The sequence below is a fragment of the Eleginops maclovinus genome, chromosome 2 (genome assembly GCF_036324505.1).
Source record: "Eleginops maclovinus isolate JMC-PN-2008 ecotype Puerto Natales chromosome 2, JC_Emac_rtc_rv5, whole genome shotgun sequence".
NCBI classification, from domain to species: domain Eukaryota; kingdom Metazoa; phylum Chordata; class Actinopteri; order Perciformes; family Eleginopidae; genus Eleginops; species Eleginops maclovinus.
This window is the reverse complement of record NC_086350.1, coordinates 19,106,225-19,131,470: the sequence shown is the minus strand read 5'-3', so window position 1 is coordinate 19,131,470 and position 25,246 is coordinate 19,106,225. Positions and strand designations below refer to the sequence as shown.

General features: G+C 40.8%; 1 protein-coding gene across 2 annotated transcripts in view; it reads right to left on the bottom strand.

Moving 5' to 3' along the window:
* Positions 1-12,272: 12,272 nt before the first annotated feature.
* si:ch211-1e14.1 (UPF0606 protein KIAA1549) overlaps positions 12,273-25,246 on the bottom strand; it is a 42,750-nt gene continuing 29,776 nt past the window's right edge. For both annotated transcript variants that reach the window (XM_063877346.1, XM_063877345.1), the window contains 10 exons: positions 24,363-24,589; positions 23,368-23,504; positions 21,838-22,043; positions 20,973-21,202; positions 20,733-20,877; positions 20,044-20,367; positions 17,960-18,006; positions 16,327-16,475; positions 15,744-15,898; positions 12,273-14,976 (listed from right to left, as the gene is read on the bottom strand). In XM_063877346.1, the coding sequence (XP_063733416.1) occupies positions 14,779-14,976; positions 15,744-15,898; positions 16,327-16,475; positions 17,960-18,006; positions 20,044-20,367; positions 20,733-20,877; positions 20,973-21,202; positions 21,838-22,043; positions 23,368-23,504; positions 24,363-24,589 (1,818 nt within the window). In that variant the 3' untranslated portion in view covers positions 12,273-14,778. The remainder of the gene's footprint in view (positions 14,977-15,743; positions 15,899-16,326; positions 16,476-17,959; positions 18,007-20,043; positions 20,368-20,732; positions 20,878-20,972; positions 21,203-21,837; positions 22,044-23,367; positions 23,505-24,362; positions 24,590-25,246) is intronic.

The window sequence follows — 25,246 nt, the reverse complement described above, 5'->3', positions numbered from 1 at the left end:
ATAAAAAAAAAAAACACATGTTCCAAATTAAGATAAATGCCATTCCCTAATCTATGGCTGGAAACATTAATAAGCAAGATTACACTATTAAAAGCTTTGTTGGGAGTTAAGAGATCCTATAAACTTAAAACAAAGATTTTTGCACCCAAAGTGTTACATACCCAAAATGCACACACCATGGCAGCCAATTGTATCTGGTCGTGAAATGAAAAACAGACTGGGAGAGAATGCAGCTTTTCAATTACAAAAGAGAGGAGAGAATCACGTCAGAGTCCAGCTATCTGATAATCCCAGAGTTGAGGCATGACCTCACTGAAGCGGCCTTGTATGGTGTATGTCATGTCCGCTATTCATCTTGGCCTGATGAGGCTCTACAGACTTGGCTCCTCATGAGGCACGAAGGTATGAAATAATACTTTGATCTGTGGCGCCTCTGGCACATCTTGATTCCTTCAATGTGCCTGGATACATTAATAAATCTCAGTAAAGCTATAAAACAATGTTGCTGGTGGGAAAAGGCCCACAGACATAATAAATATGCATTTAACAATATTTTTCTTTTCACTCTCAGTAAAACAATAATATTCATAATCTTCACATGAGCGCAAACATTTGGTACTGCCATCAACTTTCAATAGTCTTCAAGTTATATTGAAGCATCCTCCTGTAAATCTGTGTTTCAACCAAGAGTTCAAGGAATAAGAAAACATCTTCAGACCATGTACAAATTACAGAGAAAGAAAGGTGATTCATCTTAAGTGCAAATAATGAGTGAGTCATAATTACAGTTATGAGTCATCTTGAAATGGTCTTTGGAGGTTGTTTCATTTTAGCGTTTAAATTAAGTTTTTGAAATAGTCAAAAGTGTTTCTATGCAAATTATGTTAGCTTTAGCAGTAGCTTAGCTGGAAGTTGTTCTCAACATCATAGTTTTACCACCACGTCATTATGTTAAGGTCCTAAATGAAGAACATTTAATTACAAACCAAAGCTAAGGACAATTTTGAAATGCACTTCATATTAGCTTTAGCTATGGCTAGCTGTAGCTATTTTATCAGCTACCTTTAGACTGCTTTAGCAAGTTTGCTAACTCTGTGGTAAGGAGCTCAGTTAAGTATGATTGTGGTTTTATTTATTCCATTATGTTCAGATGCCAATGAATTTACAAGCTCGCCTAAGTAGCATTGCATTTTGGCTTTGTATGAACAAAAAGCCTCGCCAGTACCCTTGGCTGTAAACTTCTGGTCAACTAAAAGCTAAGCTTTTGTAAGCCCCTGAAGATCTGCTTATAACTGTGTGTGAATCACATTTGGCTTGCAGCTCTAGACCTGACATTAGCTCTGATCTGTGACCTTGTGTGTTCATTTTATTCTCCCTCCAATCCCCTTCCAAAGAACCACCAAAATTATTGAATTACACCTGAACATAAAAAGTGAGGTATTCACAGAGAATTTCAATCCAGGGAGAAATCTAAATTACAAATAAGCAACAGCATTCCTTTTAGTTGTAGTTATACAAACAGAAGTTGCACTAGCATTAGTTTGAATGTATAACAAAATGATGGTTGCCAAAAGAGTAACAATAGTCTCAGACTGCTAGTGAGGGTGTAGAGCAGCACATTGGGTTTACCCAAATCCTGTAGTCAGCCCTACTGTGGTGTGAGTTAAGGGTTTACTGTGGTAACCTTGCACTCTCTGACAGAGGCCCTGTCAGCAGCTCGTCTCCATGTGGTGGTTTTTTACACAAGCAGTAGCCTAAGAGCCTCAGTGAGGTATCTTGACACCATGTTGTAACTTAGAGGGATAGTTGTTTTGTTTTTTTACTTACTCATTTTGAATTTTAGAGCTTACTGTAGAATGTGGATGGTATGCCCCCAGTTTGGAGAAACAGACAATGGTGGGATAGATGGACACAGCCATATTATAACACACAATAATAACTGATAGGTAATGGGAGACTGGCAAATTCTGTGTTCTGCAGGTTAAATTACCATCAATGTAGTCTGGTGGCTTTGCAACAGTTCACTCCCAAGTCAGAAAGAGCAGTCTGAGAGTAAGGTAAAGCAGTTCAATGTTTTAAATATAGGCTAAACATAAAATGTTAAAGATATTTTTCTGAAGGTAATAAACTGACTTTGGATAAGTACCCCATACCACCCAATTATCAGAACTATCCCTTTAAAGGCCAATTATAGGACAGGCAGAAGCAGGTTGTAGTCGTTCATACAGCTAAGTGCTGTAGCCTGAACTGAACCCATTGTCCCCTTCCTTAGGAAAAATCCACTGAAGCCAAGAATAAAACTGAACCCAACCACACCCAGGGCATCAAACCACATTCAATAGGACTTTACACAGAATACATCTGGGGAAAAGAAGATTCCCACAATCCATGTGGCAGTTTGGCCTGAGCTCAAACGGTTCAAGGAACTACAGAGATCTGGATTATGAAAATGGGATAAAAATGATTTTTTTTACCATATCCCTGCTGTTCTCCTGCTCAAGCTCAGCCCTCTGCTTGTCCCTCGTGTTGAACTTGCATGAATGCCCAGCTGGAATCCCCACCCTGTCAGACAGGCTTTCTTTAATCCAGTTTTCAATTGGGACTCCTCTATCACTATAGTCATTTTCACAAAAGCTGTGTCCCCTGCCAAGCTTTTGCACGATTCCACAAGTCAGTTGTGTCATTTTGGATGGTTACTAGGTTACATGAGAGTTTGTTTAGTGCTGTTGTGATGAAGAATGCCAGTTTAAGATGAGAAAATACAACTCCTGTGCCAGAAAAGCTAACAAAAGTAAGCCGAAAGGGCAAATAGAGTCATTACTTAGATAGAAGACACTTAGAGAAAAATATTTCAATAGAAAATGATCTAAAATGTCTTCTTTCTTGAAACACTTTGGTTGCTTTTGAAAAATTTAAGATTTACTGGACTTTGCATATAAGGACAGCCGACCATTATTTGTTTCGATCAAATCTTTGGTTGAATTGCTTTCTTTATGTGAGGGGTAAAGGAAGTGATTTAACTGAAATCAAAATGCAAAAGTATGATATAATAGTTTAGTATTTCCGAAAAACAAGAAGAAAACTCCCATCTCAAATTGTTGTATCAAATTTCCAACACAGCTCACTTATTGCAATTGAAGGCAACTTTAGGGATAATCATTTCTAACATTCACAATCCGTAAATGTGTGGATACATCATTACGTTCACAGCTCTCTGAGCTTGTTTCATAACTTGGTGACTCTGGCCTTCTGTGACAGACACCGCCTGTCTGAAAGTTGATCCTGGTGGGATTGTGAAAAAAACCAGGGACAGCTGCAGTGAAAACTCAAGTCCAGTTGGGACTCGCTTTACTCTCTGTTGTATGAACAAGAATCATATTTCCAAATGTGTGTAGCATCTATTTATGAACTTCTGACCCATGTCTGACCTCATGCCAACACCCCCGGTCTGTGTATGTGTTGAGGCGTGTAACCCGCTCCTTGTCGCCCTTCTCAGAGTTCAGGGCTGCCATATCCTCTTTTCTGCCTCTCTGCCCTGTAAGCCTCTGATTTTTACTCCCTGCTTACCGACTTCAGACATAATCACCTGTACTCATAAAGTTCATAATGATGCAACACACAAATAGCTGTAGGTAAATAAACCAGAATAGTTTTGGAGAAATGTTTGGCCATTGGGGACATATTTTACCAGTGTTGTGTTTATAGCTTATAAACACAACACTGATATAATATGGTTTCATTATGTTCGTATGGTTAACATACTTGCAAGCCAGTTCCTCTTGACACATACAGAAGACACTAAGCAAATAGAAATTATTTGGAGTTGTGTTTCTGGAGGATTCAAGCAGAAAAGTATTTCTTCTTGACCCTCTGTTTTTGGTTTCCATCTCCTGAGATATATATACAGGTCATTAGCTGCTAAATGCTACACTTTGTTCACCAGAGTTGAAATGATCAGTCTTGTTGATGCTTGGCAGGTAACATCAGAATGAATTGTTACCAAAAATAACATAATAATTACTCAAAAAGGAAAATGATGCTTTCTGCAACTAAAACGGTCAATGGCTGTAAAACCAAAACATGAGCTGAATGACATTAAAATGCTCCTTGAAACTGCTGTGCTGGTTGAAAATTCTCGGTTAATTTGTTGCAATGAGCCACATATAGTGTCAATAACTAATTATAGTCTATTTTAGTGGTATTCATCTCACACTGATTCAATTCCATGAACAATTTCAACATTGGCAATCAAATGTACTTCCTAAATACAAGTCACAGAGTCTGTGTTCAATACAGAACTCAATTATGTTTAACTAAAATGAATATAAACCAACGTAAGCTTCTGTGTTCTACGAGTTGAAGTCTTTATGCTTCTCCATGTATTTCCTGTAGTGCTGCCCTTTTTTGGTAGGGTTATGGTTAAGGGTCAAATCCACAATTGATTGGGGTTAGTGTAAGTTTAGGTTTCAGGTAAGTATTACAGAAGAAAACTGATTGGGGTTTTGGCTAAGGTTTGGCTTTTGCTAAACTAAGGAGAGTCTTGGAGTCTTGCCAAAGTCTGGCAGCCAGGTGTGGAGGCTTTAAGTGGCTTTTGACCTGAGCAGTTTTGGTTACCTTGGGAAATGTAACCACTCGTCTTTCTGATTTAGGGTGACAATAGCTTTGGGCTGATTGTTCCCAATTTACACTCCAAAACTACTTCATGTGATAGAGTTAGCGTGGAGGTCAGATGAAATGATCTATTACTTTGTCAATGTTTTCTTTACTAAATAAAAGTTTAGTGTGCCCAAACCTATCACATTCCTCAAGCCATATAGCAGTGACCTTTTTCGTGCCATTGGTCACCCGCATCTGAAGATGGTTAGAGTTAAGTATACAAAAGACATGCAGGCAACAGACAAGACTTCTGACAAGTAGGAGATATTGGCACTGTTTATCCCCAACAGACTGTGATCTAAACGTCAACAGATGTGTCTCTGTTTATTAGAAACGCAACAGCCTCTGAGAGAAAAACTCTAACCGGCTTAGCATGTTTTTTTTAAAAATGTTTTTGTTTACTGACAATTACTCTCACATGAGGGCATTGAATAGTCATGGCTAATGGTTTCTGGTTGCGTGTGTCATTGATCAACAAATATTTGTCATATCAACATTGCAACTGTGGGAGCTGCACATGAATTTTAAAGTTAATCTGATACAGAAGTCAGAAGCATAATCCCATATGGTGCCCATATGTTTCCAGTGTAGTCCTCTCACTACAGCTCATAATTAAATATCCAGCCACCATTTTATTTTAATGGCAAGCTGTTACTTTTGAGACATAAAAAACTGTCAAGTCCTGTAAAACAAAACAAAAACCTTAAATGTCTCCAGTATATACAGTTCCCCTTATTTTCATGTAAAGGTCTTGTTCTCATTCCTCATGTCCATATCTCGTGTCAATTCCCTAAAGACTAACAACCTTCATCCAAGCTTAAGCACGAAAGTGGAACTCCTAACTCAATGTACAGTAGTGTCAAATAAACATCCGACTAACTTAGTGGGGGGAGGGCTTGAATACAACAATGACTGACTGAGCTCATGAACATTTCAACTGTTACAGTGAGTAAATCTGTACTTGGTTAACTACAAGCAAAGAAATTAACTTGATGTATTTAATCAATGCATTTATTTCCCGTTGAATCTGTTCAATTCTTTTTTATAAGCCTTGGGAGAGCTATTTATAGAGGGTTAGCGATAAGGTTTTGTGGTTCTTAAATCCATTAACCTGATAAATGATCTTCCTGACTACAGTTTTGGCCGCCGACAATGTTCTTTTGCAAAATGTCTTCACATGCAAAATCAACCCCACACAGTGATGTTTATACACAAAAAACAGGAGAAAACCAGAGGAAAATCCAGAAGAAACAAATTACAAATGAGCCGAAGAAGTGTTGAATATGGTCTGCAGACAGTGCATATAGGCACAGAAAACAAAGCTATGTTTCTATTGTCATAAATAGTCCTTCATTACATGTTTCTGCATTTTTGCTGATGTCTGCTGATGAGGTCAGCTAAAATCTGCTTCAGATGAGGTTAAAATGCTCAACGTTGTATTCCAATTGTGGCTGGAGCAGTTGTTTATGACGGCTAGTGGGTTCCATGATGAAATGAAGAATAACGATTTCAATAAGATGTTTCTAACTTTGGTTTAGAGTGGACTCCAAGTGTTGCTCAAAAGGTTTGGATGCCGTGGTTGTACCATAGATGTCGATAGATACAGACAAAAGTTCTGAGATTATTTATAGAGCAATGTTTAATCACAGCCTGTCCACATTGGGGCTTACAGGCGTCACAGTAATGATACATTATGAATACAATACTAAAAAATCTGCTTCCACAAGGGACAGGGCAGACCTCCGCCAAAATTAAATTCCCTATCCTGCAATGGGATGTAAGACCCTGCAAAAGGTAATAGATTCTTCCGTTGCCCATGATGGACCCTTCCAACAATGTGCATGAAAATTGGGCCAGTTTGTTCTCCTTAATCTTGCTGCAATCGAATCACAACTCCAATGGTGGGGATAACAATATTGTGCCGGTTAGTTGTGTGATCAACACTGACCTACAGTTGAACAATCAGACCGGACACAATACACCCCTGCAGGGTCCATCTGCTGACCAAAACAAAGCCATTAGAGAAATAATAGCTTAACAGGATTATCTGCTGATTATGGAGCGGACTGCTCGCAAAAACAGAAAAACACCAGATCTGCAGCTCTTGAAAATATGTAGGAGGTGCAAGGTCACATTTTATGATGCCTTTCCATTCATTCTTCATCCACTCCATGATATTGGTTTGAAAAACTATATCTGAACTGCTGTTGCTTCAAAAGCAATCAATTAAAAGTGGGACAGTTCTGGTTAACAGCAGTTAAAATCCCCTTGGGGAAATAGTTTCACTTCCTCCTGCAGAAGTCTCCTCTCACATGCACGCTCTCTCAGCAGCACCTGCCTGCCTGTTCCTGCCTGTGCTGCAGTCTGCTGTTGCTGACTGCTCTGAAAACATCCAGAGGCTGCAGTGTGAGGACAGCAGCGCAGAGAGATCCAGTGTCTGCCAACAGGGATTAGCGCTGTCAGAGGATCAGCGGGGGCATACCGGGCAGCTTTATAGAGTTTCACGAAATACCTGCCACTGAGCTACATAAAGGGCAGTCTTTGGCTTAAATTGAGCCTTTTGTACAAATCATTACCATTTTTTACAACTTTTTTATTAGTCAATTCTACTAAATGAAAAATGCAGAGGTGTCTACGGACTGAATCTCACTAAAGTGTCCCTCCTGGATCCCTTACAGTCAAAATAAACTACAACAGAGATTTATTTATCTTGTTTCATGCCTATCTTCCCTGGATCACACCATACTGGCTTTGGACTTAACATGCAGATGCTCAAGTTAAAAATGAGACGTTACTTTTCTATTGTATGTCCGTTGTTGAGCTACTACTGGGGCGGTGTCTGTAGGGACTTGGGAACACAAAGGTCACCGGTTCAAGTCCCCGAAAGACCAAGTGCTACGAGGTGTCCCTGAGCAAGGCACCATTCCCTACGCTGCTCCCCGGGCGCCGTACATATGGCAGCCCACTGCTCATAACACTACGATGGGTCAAATGCAGAACGTAAATGTCCTAGCTTATTCCTGGCAATGCCTATTGCTACTAAAGCAGTTTTTAAAAACATGTGGCCCCTACTGGCTGTTAAAAAGGGCTGAGGAGTAAGTAGTAAAACTAAATGTAGAATCACCGCAACCATGAGGGGTCCGTGAGCACACAATTATTTAAAAGAACACAAAAGAATAGGCCGATGGTTCTAGTAGAATGTGAAATACAAGAAAACATGCACATGACCAAACGCTTTATTTCCCCACAGGCTCACACTAGGCGAAGATTTTGTCATATATCTCTGCTTTCTTCTGATAGCATGTCTCTATCAGACACCAACAACATTTCTAGAAATGTTTGATAAAGGACCAAAACAACATGAACGAGCTCATTGGTTATCATTTATACTTAGATATGTTATTCCTTCAATTAGATTCAACCCTAATCCTCCACACCTCTTATCGCAGCACATAAAACATGTTTGATGTTCCCGACCCTGTGACTAGGGGGACAGCTGTGGCAGGAGGCCGGCAGCAGCTGACTGCCAGGATAAGTGTCTGAAGTCAGAGCGGCGGTCAGCTGCCAAGCAAACGGGCAGCCTCTTATGAATGACAGCTATTCACCTCCCCTTGCACATCACATGAGAGCTGCCTCCTTCTCAGTCAATGCAGCACAATATCACACTGTGTCTTCAGATACAGTAGAGCCTGGTGGAGAGGGAGATAAACCGCACTGCAACCTTGAGGACAGAGATCACCGCTGGCGACAGGAGAGAGAGAGTTGTGTAAGCAAGCTAGCTTGATTCATCTTAGAAAAGTATTTTCAAAACTTTTCACAACTCTGCTATTTAAAAACACAAAAATATCTGGGCAAAAAATAAAACCCCTAACCTTTAGAACTAGTCAAAAATAACCTCAATTTTAAAATGACTTGATTTTGGATAAATCTATAAAAACTCCTTCTAAAATAAATGTCCTTACTTTTAAAACAAAATATATACTTTCAAAATATAACCTCAATTTGGCAATGAAAGCAGCCATTTTTGGTTCTTCTCACCTAAGGGAAAACATAGTTCTGTGTCATGCAGCAGCAAGTAGGGCAGCACGAGCCACTGGCAAAAAAAAAACACCCCATCATATTCTTTCTTTAGCCTTCTCCAACCTTCACTGCTGCCTCCTGCAGCTGCTCATCTGTTATGAAAACAGACGGCGCTGGGGGTCCACTCGTCCTCTCTGTTACGTCAGATGTGTTTGCGTATGGCATACACATGTGGGCCAAATGTACCTAACAACCTTTTGTTACTCGGAAATCGAGCTCTCACAACCCTGCATCCCCCCTCTCGCTATGTTCCTTGACGCCAAACATCAGATGGAGAAATTAGAAAATGACCCAATTACAGTGTACTGCACTGAGAGAGGGAGCAAAGGAGGTGGTAATCGGAGAGAGGAGATGGAGTGTGGGGGGGGTCAGTAAAATGAGATGCAGTGATGTCATCACCAGTGGACAAGTGGTCATAAAAAAGGAAAGGATGATAGAAACAGCAGAAATGAGTTGAGAAATGTGTTGTTTAAACTGCCACCCCTCCATTCCCCTGAGACGGTGCCAGTTGGCACATAGCTGGATGCAGCAGAGGATGCTCAGCTGCTGCAGTGTTCCTTTGAGCCAACCAATCCTGCTAACATTGATTCACAAGCAGCAACTCTGATGCTGTGCAATGGTGCGACATGCACATCGTTGCATAATAAAAAAGCCATGCTGGTAAACAAGGAGGACCACATCCTGCCACTGCAACCAAAGTTTTACAGCTGTAATCGCCGACGCATGTCGCTGGAATACTTGCACATTCATTCATCACAAACCCACAGGAATGTTTTTTTCTGACAGTCAGCTGAAGGTACAACATGTGCTGTGGTTGCCAAGTGTACACACACACACACACACACACACACACACACACACACACACACACACACACACACACACACACACACACACACACACACACACACACACACACACACACACACACACCTGCAACTAGACTGCATCAAGCTCATGGATTTACCTTGGTTACAATAACAAACAGTGTGGAAAGATAACCCTGCCTGATCCGGTTGAGAAACTCTTCCTTTTGCATCGATAAAACCCTGATATGTGACACACACACACACACACACACACACACACACACACACACACACACACACACACACACACACACACACACACACACACAGAAATCGGATAGCAGTCTACTCACTTCTGAATTCTGCGCTCGGATCAGTGAACAGGCAGATATCACTCCTTTCTCATCTGTCAAAAGATTTTGTTTCACACTTGTCCTCCTCCCTGCTCCCCCTTTTTCTTCCTGTCTCTCAGCGGCAGACTAAAAAACAAGAGTGGCTGAAGACAGAGAGAGAGAGAGAGAGAGAGAGAGAGAGAGAGAGAGAGAGAGAGAGAGAGGGAAAGAGAGGGAGAGATCTGCAGTGCTGGAACTCTGTCAGTATGCTAATGCCTGGATCTGCTCTACCTCCCACTCTGTTTCTCTTCTCCCTCCCTCCCTCCCTCAGAGTTTCCTCCAAGGTCAGTGGTTAGAACTGCCTTCTTGACTCCTCCCTCAGTGGACAAGTGCCCCCCCCCCTCCACCCCTTGCATCCTTCTGAGGCTGAACACCCGGGCAGTAATTACCTTCATGATCCAGATTAACTCCTGGGTGTGCTCTTGTTGTGCTACGGTGGGCTGGGCCGGGACAACACACAGACAGGGTTACTGTGTGTGTGTGTATGTGTGTGTGTGTGTGTGTGTGTGTGTGTGGGAGGGGATGTTAGACCCCACAAGGAGGGCCAGGGGCAGGAAGACAGGCAGGATGGCACACTCTTAAGCCCTGCAGGAGACAAGGAAAAGACAGAATGAGGAAAAGAGACTGAGCTTACAGCAGGAATGCATTTAGAAGCACAGAAACATACCGTCAAATTTAAGAAACATTTATGATATGCAGAGCGTGATAAATCAATGATATGTTGATTAAAGTAGCAGAATCTCTATTATGAATGATAAAGCCTGGTATCAAAGATGCTCATTATGGAATTAGACTCATCTGCCATAGAGTAGAACATGTCAAAACAAGGTAAATTGCATCTTTAGCACCCAAAGATTCTCACAAAAAAACAGAGTTAACTAGTTTAAGACTGACCATTCTCGCCGTTTAAACACACACCAGATTAAGCTCTCTGACTTAAAGCAATATAAACACAATCAGGAAGTGAAAAGCAGTGCGCTGTCATTGCTGTTTGTTGTGCAGGCCACCCCCTGCCGAGTGAGTGTAGGAGCTTTGCTGACCATTTAGCTGCTTCATTCAGTGGCTTTGGATCCTGTGATGGGATTAGAGCTGAGAAGTGTCTGATGGGATGAGATAGTACTCAATATAGAGAAACAGGAAGTAGTCCTTCAGCAGTAGGGGAAGCATAAACTCACAACAGGACTTCTAATCACATTGATTGACAACAAAGTGTCTTAGTTTGCAGGAAGTGCTGCCTTTTGTTCAATAACAGCAGGTGGGAAAAGTACTCAGATCTTGTACTTGAGTAAAAGCAGAAGTACCAGAGTGTAGGAATAACTCTGTAACAGTAAAAGTCCTGCATTCAAAATGTTACTAAGGTAAAAATATTAGCATCAAATTATACTTTAAGTAACAAAAGTAAAAGTACTCATTTTGCACATTGGTCCATTTCAGAATAATATATATGGTATGTTTTATAATTATTGATCATTAAAGTGTTATGAAAGCTGGTGAATGTGCAGCTAGTTTGAATGACTTTGTATACTGTAGGGTAGCTACTGAATTTACTCCAAGTGGAACTGGAGTCTGATTTATGGGTTGATTATATTTCACATCATTAATCCAAATCTGTGAAGTAACTAAAGGTATTTAATTAATGTAGTGGAGTAAAAGTACACGATTTACCTCTGAATTGTAGTGGAGTAGAAGTACAAAGTAGCATAACATTGTACTTAAGTACAGTAATTAAGTTACGTTTCACCTCTGAGTAACAGTGCACATTTTACTAGTGAACATGCTTATTTACATTTATTATCAATGTTACTGCGATCCAACTGTTCCTATTTTTGCATTTTCTGACTATTTCTCCTAAAAAAAAAACACACCATTATACCCAGATGCATCATTCACCCCAAATACTACTTTAAACATAATTGTGTGAAATGATCACAGTTCCTGTAATAGTGAGAAAGAGTTCATATAATAATATATTTTCAGATACTTACAGAGATGCTCGGGAGACGGGAACATTACATCATCTGCTTTCGAAGGAGCAGGCTTTGTTGTGATGAAAGTGCATTTGCTTGTGTTGTGTTGTACTGACACCTGCTGGGTGTTGGTGGTAAGTACAACATCTGTAAAAGTGCTTTGATACAGAATGAAGGACATGTAATGATGTGTTTGCATGATGTCTTTTAACTATAAGGAATCAAATCCATATTTTAATTATAAAATATTCTGGAGCCACTGGTAGGTCTACTAATGTAATGGTGATAATTTGTAAGAACAAATTAATAAAAAATAGAAATCAACATCAAATCGACTTGTGGTTATGAACTTAAAATCAGAGGACATGTCAGGTGACAAGTTTCTTTTGTATTTCAATAAATGTTGGAACAGCATGCGGCAAATCAAACCAAAACAATACAATAATTAAACATGCAACATCAATCAGACATGAAGTTGGGCCAGCCAACAGATACCACTCACAATATATACAATGCAGAAATAGATGGAAAACAACAACACCCACAAAAATAATAATTATAAAAAGAGAACTGAAGATGAACATATGAATGAGCTGTTGTTACAGTACCGAACGAGAAGGTGGAGGCATACAGTGTGAGGTTGGTGTAAAAAAAACATAGCAGGTGAAATGAAAAACAGTCTATCTCCCAGAGGAAACTCCATTCATGCAAATAAAGCATTACCTGGATCATATGTATCTGGATCAAAAGCCTTCATGTTTTAAAATAATAACAACAAGACCTTGGCAAAGTATGTGGGAAAATGCATGATGTACTTGATGTCCAAAAAGCACATCACCTTTCAAACAAAAAATACATTTGGAAGAACCAGTTGTAGGTTATTTCAAGTCACGCCAGAAGAATTGTATTCAACCACAAAACACTTCTAAGCAAAAATAGCTAAAGTTGCTTTTAAAATCCATCATTTTCCATCATTTTATTTAAATAAAATATCACTTCAGGCCCTAAACATCACAAAATGTCAGGGGAGGGTTCGGTAAAAAAAAGAAAAGATAATTATTTCCAACCAGTATGATGACTAAGAGACATTTGAGTAGAGCAAAATGACATGAGGCAAGGTAAAAAACAAAACAAAGATACATTTGAAAAGCACATAAACAGGACTGGTTGAAGTAAACAATACATGACAACAAATACAGTACACTTTCTTGTCTGCTTCCAAAACAAAAAGGCAAAGCAAATACTGCATGAAACAGAGATGTGGTTCATTAAATAGTGACTACAGGTTCATGTTGAAACACAACACTTGTCCCTCATTAACAGTTCTCCCACGTGACTCTTCAAACTGTCTCGTCGCTGATTTGTCCGCAAGCAAATCTCATTTTGAACGACCTGAGCTGTACCAAGTAGTCTGCATACAGTGCATCGAACTACAACCAAAAACATTATTACACCCTAACAGTCAGTATACTGAAAGTCTTTATTCATGATGTGTAACGTGTGCCTGTAGCTCAAGGCCATTTCTTCCCATGTTTGTGCAGCTGTTAAGTATAAATAAAAGCAAGCAACATGATTGAGAGCTGTTCACAACAAACTAGCTATGTACTGTAAGTTAAAAATACCAACTCAGACTAGCTCTACCGCTATCGTGCTACTGTAGTACGTATGTAAAAAATGACATAGTGTTAATTAGTCTCTATCAGCGCCCGTACTGTCTGAACCGGCTGTGATCTTTGACCCTACTGTAGGTCATACAGTAGATTGAACTATATCACAGTGTCAAGGCATAGAACGGCTCATTGTGGCAGAAAACAGGAAGTAGTACACGATGGTGATAAAGAGGTTAAAGACCTCCATTTGGTAAACAACAAAATACCTGTATGGTAGGTTAAGAAATGTAATAAAAAAATCCTTCAAATGACACTGTGTCTTCGGGCATGGGTTTGCCACTATGGGTCACCAAAGCTGAACAAAGCGATGTTGAATATAACTACAGTTGGCCTGTAGCTCAGTGATTCATTCATTTCTGTGACACAAATAACTCAAATTGTGCCTTTCCTCTTCCTCTGCTAAACAGCCTCGTAATTAATTAATAAACTACACGGTTAAAACAACCAAGGACTAAGAAAATACTGAATTTGTCAGAAAAAGGGAGACTAACCGAGTATGCATGATTAAAAAAAAACATAATACAGTGGATTGTATTAAAGGTTCCTAAATCCAGCAGGAAAACTTATCTCCGAGGCAATTTTCACAGACAATAATCTGCTTAAAATCCATCCAATAAGCTTGTTTAACACTCACTTCCTGCAGATATTGCATTCACTTTTAACTATATTACAATTGTTCCACACTGTAATTGTTATGCGTGATTATTATAACATGAACTATCCAACATACTGTCACATAGTCAGGAGTCGTCAGAATACTCGATGATAGAAAAGGGGTATAAAGGAAAGAGGTGAGGAACTGTCTTAAGGGTTGTCCTGTATAGTGAAGGCAGCATGAGAAGGAAACGGTGACACAGAATACGTCAGAAAAAGTCCAGGATGTGGATTCATGGTGGCCAGGACTCGCCATGATCCCTGATCCACAACGAAGAGCAGGAAACACACGTCATTTCATTTGACGCCAGCATATTGTTCTCTTCCTAACACTGTCTGTGATTTGACTGAAGTCTTATTTCTTTAGGAGCTGCAACAACAATCCTGTCATTCAGTGAGAAATCCCTACTTCAGTTTAGCAGGAGTATCTCTCTGCTGTACACCCTCAGGAACTTCCATGGGAAGTATTGTCAGATTAGGCGGAGCAGGCGGGTGAGGAGGGAGGGGGGGGGGTCAGTGGCGTGACTGGGTGAGCTACAGACTGGAGGCTTCAGCTGTGGTAGCTGGGTACGGCTGCCTGCTTCTGCGAGAGACGCAGCAGCTCCTCCCTGATGGCCTTGATCAGGGAGGCGGAGGAGTGGTTAGGAGGAGATGTATCCAGGGGCGGCGACGCTGACAGGTAGCCCATCCCAGAGGTGTCTAGGTGGACCGGGGGCGCCGAAGGCTCCCTGATAACACTTCTGGGCGTCTGGAAGATAGAGCAGGACGTGTAGTCAGGACAGTCCAGGAACTGAAGGTGAGAAGGAAGGATGGAGAGAAGAAAAAGAGAGGAAGGAAGAGGAAGGGAAATGTAAGAAGAAGAAGAAGAAGAAGAAGAAGAAGAAGAAGAAGAAGAAGAAGAAGAAGAAGAAGAAGAAGAAGAAGAAGAAGATATCAAAAGACAGAACTAGAGCGTGTTAAAGAAGAGAGAACTAGAAGAGTAGACTTTAAAAAAACAGAAACTTCAAACTTTGTTCCACTTCTTTTTTTTTTTTTTATATGGTCAAAAATGTTTATTAAAATGTTCATAAACGCTTCATTATTTGCTTAAACTAATGGGCTTTACAGTTTAGAGAAAACACTGCTTGAAACTGATGAAATTGAGGATTTGTTCGGGACTACTTTCTTTAATGGAGTGATACACATTTTGTGATGTATTAGCAATGCATGTGGGATTGACTCCAAATAGACTTCACTAGCTATATTCATGTTATTTTAAAACGTGTCCCACAGTGAAACAGTGTGGCTCGCTGTGTTTGTAATATCTCTAAACAAACATGATGTTTACGGCTCAGAGGAATAAGCCACACACAGACATTGTGTACATAGACAACAATAGTTCTTAGGAACAGTTCATTGTTGATTTTTCAGCTTTTTCTGAGACTTGTTGACATGAAACATACATTTTATTTCAGTATGATATGGATGGAAGACAAGACTTTGGTATTAACAGAAGTAAATCTGTGATGTACTCACTGAATCTTTCTCAGGCTCTGCCCTGGAGAAATTGTCGCCATGGTAGTGGTTCCAGGCGAGGCCTCCATTCTGCCCGGGAGTGGGTCTGACCCCCGCTGGGTAACCGTTCATCCGACTGGACAATCCCACCTGTGTGAGATGATGGAGCTGGGCTCCTACACACAGACACACACAATGTCAGAGCAGCAGAACCCGACACCCCATCCTCAGCAGCCCCTTTCATTTACTTTGATTCAATCACTACAGTCTGAGAGCACTCTGCTGCACTCTCTATGCTCAACGCCAGAATCCATTTCTATTCGTGCAAGTCACATGATGGCAGCAGCATCACGCCTGCTCCTTTAATAATTTAAGACAGAGACAAGGCTGTTTGACAGGTTTATGGGCTGGAGGTATGCTTGGCCCACATCCAGAAGTGATGAAATAAAACACTTTATACATTTCTCAGCATTAAAGCGGTGATTCCTTCTTTGAGGATGAGGCAGATGTACACCTGGGGCTTTGTTTACATCTGATTACAGTTGTTTTTGCAGGCATGCAAATAGGTTTAAAGCAGTTTGTATGCGTCTGTTTCCACCTGTACCTGTGGTTCCCCCCACTGGTCGGGGTCTGGCAGATGAGGGCAGCTCGTCGGTGTAGAGGCCCCTGCTGGAGTACAGGCTGTTGGGCGGGAGTGGCTCACCCTGCCCTGCTGTCTCTCCTGGTGGCAGGTAGCTGGAGCCAAGGCCCTGCCTGAAACACAAGGAACGTATTTTTCTGATTTAATGAAAAATATGTTGTGACAGATTTATTGGAATCCTGCTCAGCTGCAGTCATGATACACATTTCATACATCATACTTCACGATAAGGAATGGCTGTGTCTAACTCAACAAAAGTAAAGGCAATGCGGAAACTTCACTTCAGTTACATGTCTGTTGTTTACTGTTTGCAGTAAATATTTCAGTAATCTTTAAAATAATGCAATCTATTATAGATAATGAATATTTGCAGCACATGTTTTAAACTGCGCGATAAAGCTCAATGCTTCCTTGTGAAGTGTTTGACTTCAATCATTTCAAATTTTACAGCATATATCATCGCCGGTAAACAAGCTTTGCGTTACGTACGGTAATGTCAGTGCATTTTCTTATTTGAGAAGGGAAATATTATCACATTTCCAGGCCTAAAAGATGTTTTTTGTCCGACAACATGGAACCAGCCATGTCATGTCAGACTCTGAGAAATGTATTTATTTGATAACCAATCAAAAACAATGCTCAACATGTGAGCACATACTGCCTAATGAATAAAGCCTGTCCAGAGGAAGGAACAGTTATTTGTAAGCCTTCTTACACAAGTTGTTATTGCACAAAAAATGTGTCCCAAAGAGAGAGGACAGGCCTATCTGATAGTTAACAATGCATATCTGTGACCATGCTAACAGGCTCGACACTCATCATGATAACAAGTTTTTGAGCGTATCTATTACAAAATATCACTTAACATTGCACTTAGCTCATCTATCTCCTTAGAAAACTTTAAACCTGCAAAGCTCTTCCACTTTTAGTTCAAATGTATTGTAAATATTTGACAGTAATATGTTATATAAGATAAGATAAACCTTTATTAATCCATATAGGGAAATGCAGGTGTTTGATATAGTTATGTTATAGTTTGTACTGCATATTCACATTTCTTCTACACATTTTTTCTGATTTCACAATAATTTTTGACAAACATTTCTATATTTGCTTTTGACTTATTTCCCCTTTACGTGTTTATGTAAGTATATACAAAGCAGAATCCCTGTATTTAAATACCTAACTGGCAATAAACTGAACTTTGACTCTGATAGAGTCTTAACTGTTCCACAATTTATAACCACCAGCGGATGACAGCTGACGACCCTTCAGCTCCACTGTGCTCACATTTCCGGTGGTGATAATTTGTTTGACCACATGGGGCCTCGGCCCTTTAAGAGTCAGTTCAGAGACCACTGCTTGTTCCTGATCCATTAATCCTATAAAGTAAAGATGACTCCTCTTTCACTATTCATGAGGCCCAACTCAGTCGGTTCTGCTGAGAGGGAAACATTGCCACTGCTAAAGTGCTTCAAATCAGTCTGTTCTGATCAATAAGGAATCCCTCTGCTGTAAGAGGAACTTAACGTCAAATAAGCATATTATTTATTAATATATACATGAATACTCAATTTCCATCCACCACTCTACTAACCTGGATATCAGGCCTTGGACGGGAGGAGGGGACAGATCAGTGAACCTCTGGGAAAAACAAGGGAGGAAACACAGTGCTTAGGAGAAAGGGAGGAACAATAGTAATGGCAAAAACTGAAAAATGTGATGCATTTGTGGCGCTCAAATACAATCAACTCATAAAATAGCAAAGGATGCATTCTGTATCCAGATAAAGCTGATCCAATATTGCAGTTACTGCATAGAGAGCTTGTCGTCTCATCTTATAAATGCAGAGCAGTGCTGTGACTTCTTACAGTTTATTTGGACAGCGGTGACTCTTTCCACACACTGTAGTAAACATTGTCGTTACTAAGCATGCTTTTGTTGCAAATCCTTCTTTTTTTCTTCAGCTGACCTTTTATAGCATATTAAAGCAGTGAACCTGCAAAAGCAGAACCAGCAAATGGCTTTTTACGGCTCCACTGCTCACTGTTAAGTCTCTCACTATATCTGTCACCTGGGGATGAACACCGGTGGACTATAAGAGGCAGAGCAGTGATTAATGTACAGTATGTCTGAAGCTGTAAAATGCATTACAGTAGATTTTAATAATTCAAATGAGGCGCTTAACAACCATAGTGATTGATAAGGTATTGCTGTTTAGGAAAATGTTTTGCTATATAACCATTAAACTTCATTAAACACTTCACTTCTTTTTCAGTGGTGGGAGAAGTACTAAGACTTTAAACTTGATTAAAAATAGCACTCTGTTATAGGTAAAAGTCCTCTATTCGTAAAGTAAGTGAAGTAAAAGTACAAAAGTATTGACATCAAAATATACATAAAATACTAAAAGTAATATTTATTAAATAACAAGACTATGACTATTGGTGCGTTAATGTCTCTATCACAGCTATTTTTAATGACTTTATATAATACTGCGTTATGTTATCTTTAATGATAGGCCAGTGTTTACTGTACTTCATCGGTGTATTTATATTTTGTATTAGCTTGTGATCTGAATCTGTAAAGGAACTAGAGCTGTCAGATAAGTGAATGAGTTAAAAGTACAATATTGGCTTTCCAAATTCAGATTAGAAGTATAAATTAGCATAAAATGAAAAGTAGATGTACCTCACAATTGTATTAAATAAATGTACCTCATTACATTCGACAACTTCTGTTTTTGCAAACGTATTTCTGCTCTAATTTCAGTGATGTAGTGGACATAAACCCTTATGTAACGCTAATATAATACTCTACCATCTTTAAATGGAACCTAATAACTTTTTACCTTCAGTATTTAATGCCTGAGTGCACTGACATCCTATTTTAATTTAAGCTCAGTTTAAAGCTACTCCTTAGCTTACATTTCAAAGCAGGGGAAATGCTATAGATGTTCTACGCTGTGTCTCGGCAGCTCCACCCGTAACATTAAACACTATTAACGGTGTGTGGCTCTCGTTCAGCATTATGGACTCCAGGCTTAGTGTGCTAACAAACCGCAGCGCTGCATGAACCCGTCTTTGTGTTGAGCTGATCTGCTATCTTCAATAATTACGACAGTTAAAGTACAAAAACAAGTAAAAACACTGAGCGTATTATTCCAGCAGCCTTCAGGGTGCTTTATGCGACTGTACGCTCTTTGAAATCAGCCTACAGCGGCGGGGGCTAATGCAGAGCGAGCGTATGCATGGTATATTCCTGAAGAGACTTAGGAGTTGTAGAAAGCTGACGGGGGTTGTAAGGTCGCAGCTTCATGGCGGTGACAGATGGGAGGAATACTTAACTGATTAGTTTGCTAAGAGGACACGATTAAAGTTGAAGCTATAGGCTTCATGCTGAGCTGGGCAAACCTTGGGAAAGGAAGGAGAGTGAATACAGAGGATTTTTAATGTGTCTCTTATTACTATTTTTATATAAGAAGTTTAAACAGGGAGGTTATTTCTCCAAGTCTGTTCCTAGAAGTGACAAAACTGTTCATAAATACTTGATTTAGCTAAAAGAAGCTAAGTCTTTAGTGCTTACACATCATCTGGTTCAGTGCTACAGGAATAATTTGATGCTGACTCGATGGTTAATAGTAGTATCCTGTAGATGTAAGACTCAGGAAGGCCAACTTACACCAGGGAAGGGGCCAAGAGCTTGGTATGACGGACCCCATGGTCTAGGGCCCCTGCCTGGAGGGCTGGAGAGGGGTGGGTTGCTGTTGACTCCGGGGAGAGTGATGCCTGCAGTGCTGCCCTGAGAGGTGGGCGACACCAGGGCAAAGGCGTCGTCCAGCAGGGAGTGCATCTGCTGCCGCGCCTCCTCGATGGAGGGCTGTGGAGGCATGTAGGGGGGCGGGGGAGGGGCATGGCCGAGCGGAGAGCAGGCAGGGCCGAGGAAGACGTCATCGGTGGGGGAGGGGCTGCTGTGAGGGGAGCCTGCGCCTTGGTCAGGGTCCGACTTCAATAAACACATTGACGGAGAGTTAGAGGGTATAGGGTGGATTGTACACATACCATGATTCCAGTGTCAATTTTGGCAGCTATTTTGTATTTTGTCTAAGTAATACATTTTTAGACAGAATTCTAACGTCACATTTAAGTCATTTTTATCCTTCATATTTTTATTTTACGATAATTCAAAACATTTTTCAGCTAGTTTTTAATTTAGTCCTTCAATTCTCCTTTCTTGCTCCTCAGGCTATACTGGAATATTGCAGTCAATCTAGAATAGCCAAAACCACCAGCTGTGTCATTTTAGTCCAACTTATTTCCCATTACAATTTATTTTATCTCTATTATCTGATGTCCTCCTGTTCTACTCACTACGTAGGCCACATTGTTGACTCCAGGACACTTCCTGTAAACAGCATCGTTGTCTTCAGAGATGAGGTGGTCTTTGTCCGCCTCCATCATGCCGCCGATCAGCTGGTCCTTCATCCTCTGTTTGGGCGAGCGCCTCCCTCGACCACTGACAAATAAATGGACAAATTTATAAAATATGTATTCCATTTAATGAAAGCCAGGCCAGATGTGAAACCATAGAAGCAAATTAATGACCCAAACCTTTTCTTTGACTCCATGAAGATTGAAGGCATATGGGCATCCGGGTCCAGGATCTTATCGATCTGTGTCTGTGCTTTCTGATAGATGCGATCCTGGTCCTTCGCATCTCCGAGGCCATTGGTGGATTCATCCATGGTAGGGAAGTCGTAGTGGCCCTTCCTCTTGGCACGCAGACGGATCTTGTTACGATGGTGCTCAATCTCGGACTTGTGCCTCAGTGCCACCTGGATCTGAGGACACAGTTACCTCTTTAGACTGAATTCTTAAAAAGAAGACTGATAGTGGATGAGTTACGACTTTAACAAGCAGTTATACAATTGTTCATGCATACATTACACAGAATCTCAAGAACTACAGCAGCATCAGAGGATGAATAATATTAAGTCCATTTTAACCAGTAAATTAGGGAATTATATACTCTAAAGAAGCGGTTCCCAACCTGTGGGGAGGCATTGCAAATGGGCCGCCAAATAATTAGCAAAACATTATGATTTGTGTGGAAACATTTCTTATTAAGATTTTTTAAAACATTTTTTTTTTAGCTAAGCCAGCACGCAATGTTTTATTTTGTTTTGTTGCAATTATTGCTTTTCCTTGTATTTAAATAATGTGCTTCTGGCTGAGCCTACACGCTAAATTTACAGCATCTGTACGTATCTTATGCATTTGTAGGCCTATGTAATAAAAAGGAAGGAGCACATGATAGTGGTGCATACTTTTCAGGGGTTAATTGATTTTTGTATTGTTTCCCCAATATGGTTGCACTGATTTGTTTGTGTCTCCAGCACCATCGATAGTAATGTTAATGTTTGTACTTTGGGATTTTTTCATCAAGATAATTTTATGCCAAAAAGGATGCGCAAACCTCCTTGTTGATTTGGTTCGGGTCGGACAGTTTGCCATTGATGGGGGGGCTGTGCAGCGGGGGGACGGGCATGGGCTGCATGGCGATGAGCTGGATTTTGTTGGGGAGTCTCCTGCTTGCATCTGCGGCGCGAGACATCCGATCAACATGTTCGAAGATGGCGGCCGAGGACAGCTGCTCATTTGTGCCATTCATAGGAGGAGGACCTGAGGAAGGAAGCAAGAAAGTAAAAGGTCAAAACTCTGGAAACACGTTCAGTCCGAATGTGGCCCTCAGCCAGGGGACTAACCACAGACAACTACTGCGAGAGGATTGGAATGAAACCTTTGAATCTAATTGAAATGAATATATTGGAGTGTGGAGTTAAATGTTTCTGGTGTTGAAATGAAATGAAGACTGATCTGTATTTCGGAAAGCTACAACTCATTCCAAACAAGGACTTTGCCTTTGTTTGTGAAGTGGAGCTCTACACTGTGACTGACAGCTGAGCAGACAGTGATGGATGGTAAGGGCACGGATCTAGCACAGAAACAAACACACAGCACAGACACAGCTGCTGGAGGTCAAGCCTGAGGTCTACAGAGACACGGACAGAGAGGACAAACTCTTACCAATTCTATTCTTGCCTGCAAACCGCAACAGAGAGGGGAAAAAAAGAGTTTTATTGAGGAGAAGGAGATCAAATAAAAGCAGCTGAGATAGAAGTGGTTTGTAGCAATAGCAATAAAAAGAAGCCTTATGAATTGAGGTCTGCCCACCATGAGTTTCAGCTTTTAGACATGAAGAGAATAAAGAGGAGATCGTTTAAAGAGGGATGGGCAAATGAGTCATCCAAGAGGATGAATTTCTGTGGCTAATAAAAGCTTCTGGTCTTGTGAAGTTCATTAATCAGAAAGGAAGGGAAAGAGCTGCTTCGGATGATCAGAAGACACAAGGATCCTCTGACAGGAAGAGACATTACATAACACTGAGTGTGTCTCACGCGCAGTCTCCTTATAAACACTGTGGCAGACCGTTTACAGCGCCGGGCGGAGATTTATCAATAACAAAACAGAGACCATTCCTCTGTGTGTGAGTCAGGCTGCAGTCTGTGTGCCTGACTGCCTGCGGCTCCAGCACGTAGTCCCTGCCTGGCATCGCGGGCTTGAATCTATCAACAAGCTGTCACAAGCAGTAACTTCAGCTGGTTTTTATCCCCGCCTATCCCTTTCTCCCGCCTCCCTTTGGACTTCTTTTGACCACCAAATAGAGTTCCCACCAAGTGTTTCTCTTACCCCCACTGTTCCCCTCTGTAATTTTGATGTCATTGCTTGGCTTGTCTCTGCACTTTCTCCTCAGTGTTCCTCTGTGTTTTTTTTTTCTTCATCTCTTTAGAGAGTCTCCCCTGCCCTCTATTTGCCCCGCATGTCAATCAAATCAGGCCAGCTTGAGTTGTTCTCGTTTTGTCTGCACCAGTCCCATCCCTTCCCCCTTGTGTGTGCTCTCTGTGTTTGAAGGAGTGATGTGAGAGTTGCTACGGCTACTACTTGCCATTTAAAACATTGATGGGGACCTTACGCGTCTGCTTGCTGTCGCTGGGCGTGGCGTGGGCTCTCAGGTTCTCCTCTGGTGATTCACGCTCGCTAGAATGGTCACTTACCACCGAATCCCCGTCAGACGGCGAGATCCTACAAACACACATAGAAACATGAATAATACAAGCCCGGGAACACACTAACATGCTGAAATACACATGCGTAATTGGAAATAGTGCTCTTTCAGAAAGATACAGGAAGAAGAGACTCGTAGGAAATGCTAATCTGGTTTTAAGTTTGTAGTGCCGCATGCTAGAGAGTATTTTCACTGACAGAATTATTAAATTCCTCCCGGTTGGCTATCAAGAGAAGAGGAGCAACCATTATTAAATTCCACTATAAAACACACTGCTCTCATGGACTATAATAGCAACTTAATTTAGTAAATTTCATTAAACAATTCCTTCCGTGCTACTCAGTTGGTGTCATATAGTGTAAGCGATGCAATCCGTGTTATAACTTAAATTTAAAAAACGTAAAATCGCGGTATCTATGTGTAAATCAGTTGAAAATATTTAAAAATAAGCCGGAAAAAAATACAGACAACACAAAAAAACGTATCTTTATTAAATATATCGAAAAGGATAGAGACAGTCTGCAGGAATAAATGAAGGTCCCTCAATGTCTGGTGCTTTAATAATTGATCCGAGGATCTGTCAAAAGCTTTTTGTCTGCTTGACTGACTGTCCCGACTGAGGAAGGTAGAAAACCAGAGTGATGGGGTAAGAAAATAAGCTGTTAAATGTCAAAATAAATATATTTATAGGGTGGAGAGTTAAACCCAAAACACATTTCTATGATTAAAACAAGAGAAAAGCAGCACACAATAAAAGGCAGGTTATGCCGATTTATGGACTATTTTTGGCCCTTGTTTTGTTATCTAATGTTCTCATTTCAACATATTTATTTTGACCCACTCTGAACATTTTTGAGTCCCTCGAAACTACTGACCTATCTCGCCTTCTGCTGCTGCGTGACGCCTTGGTGGAGGCTTTGGATAAAGGTGTGGGGATCTCCCCATTTTCAGACAGACTGAGGCCATCTTTAAGGGATAAGGGGAGGGGTCCGGGGCCAGGCCCTGGCTGGACCGCCTCCTGGATCACCATGACATCATCTTTACTCTGTTGGCCGAGGTGCAGCTTAGCAAAGTCGAAGCCTTTCACACTGGGAGCCTGCAGCTGAGGAGAGAGAGAGGGAGAGGAAATATTAGGGAATGGAAATATAAAGGGTGGAAGCCGTACAGACAGAAGCTACAGACGTCAGAAAGGGTGTGTCAAATACTTAGATTTACTAGTAGACAGGAACATATTCAGTAACGTTGTGTCCATCGTCTTGTGGCAGAATTCAAAAACTGAAGTCTCTGTATTTTAGTGTATATTAATTTACAAATAAGCCAATATTGTAGCAAATATGAAGCAAATACAGGTTCAGATGAAGTTTTGAGTACACAATTAGACTTGATTACTCAGAAAGGACAAGACACTAATGATAGTGAAAAAAACCAACTGAGAAACAGGGAATGAGAAACACTGAGCTGCTTCCTCTCCATGGAGGTGGTGGTGGGGGGATTAAGGCTGACGATGGAATCAGTGAGACTATCAGAGTGGAAAGCTCTCGGGACTCTCCAACAGCCACAGAGTAAACAGAGGATGTCAGATCCCGGTATGTCTGCTTGCAGTTTGTGACACTGAGATGTGGATACAGGAGAAGAGAAGAGTGACGTGAAGTGTTCCCGTTAATGCTCTTAGTTAGACTAAAACTCGCTGAGTTTATCGATGCAAAATGTCTGGCTTAGTAGAGACTTGTTGGTATAGAACTGCTAATCTAGGGTTGAT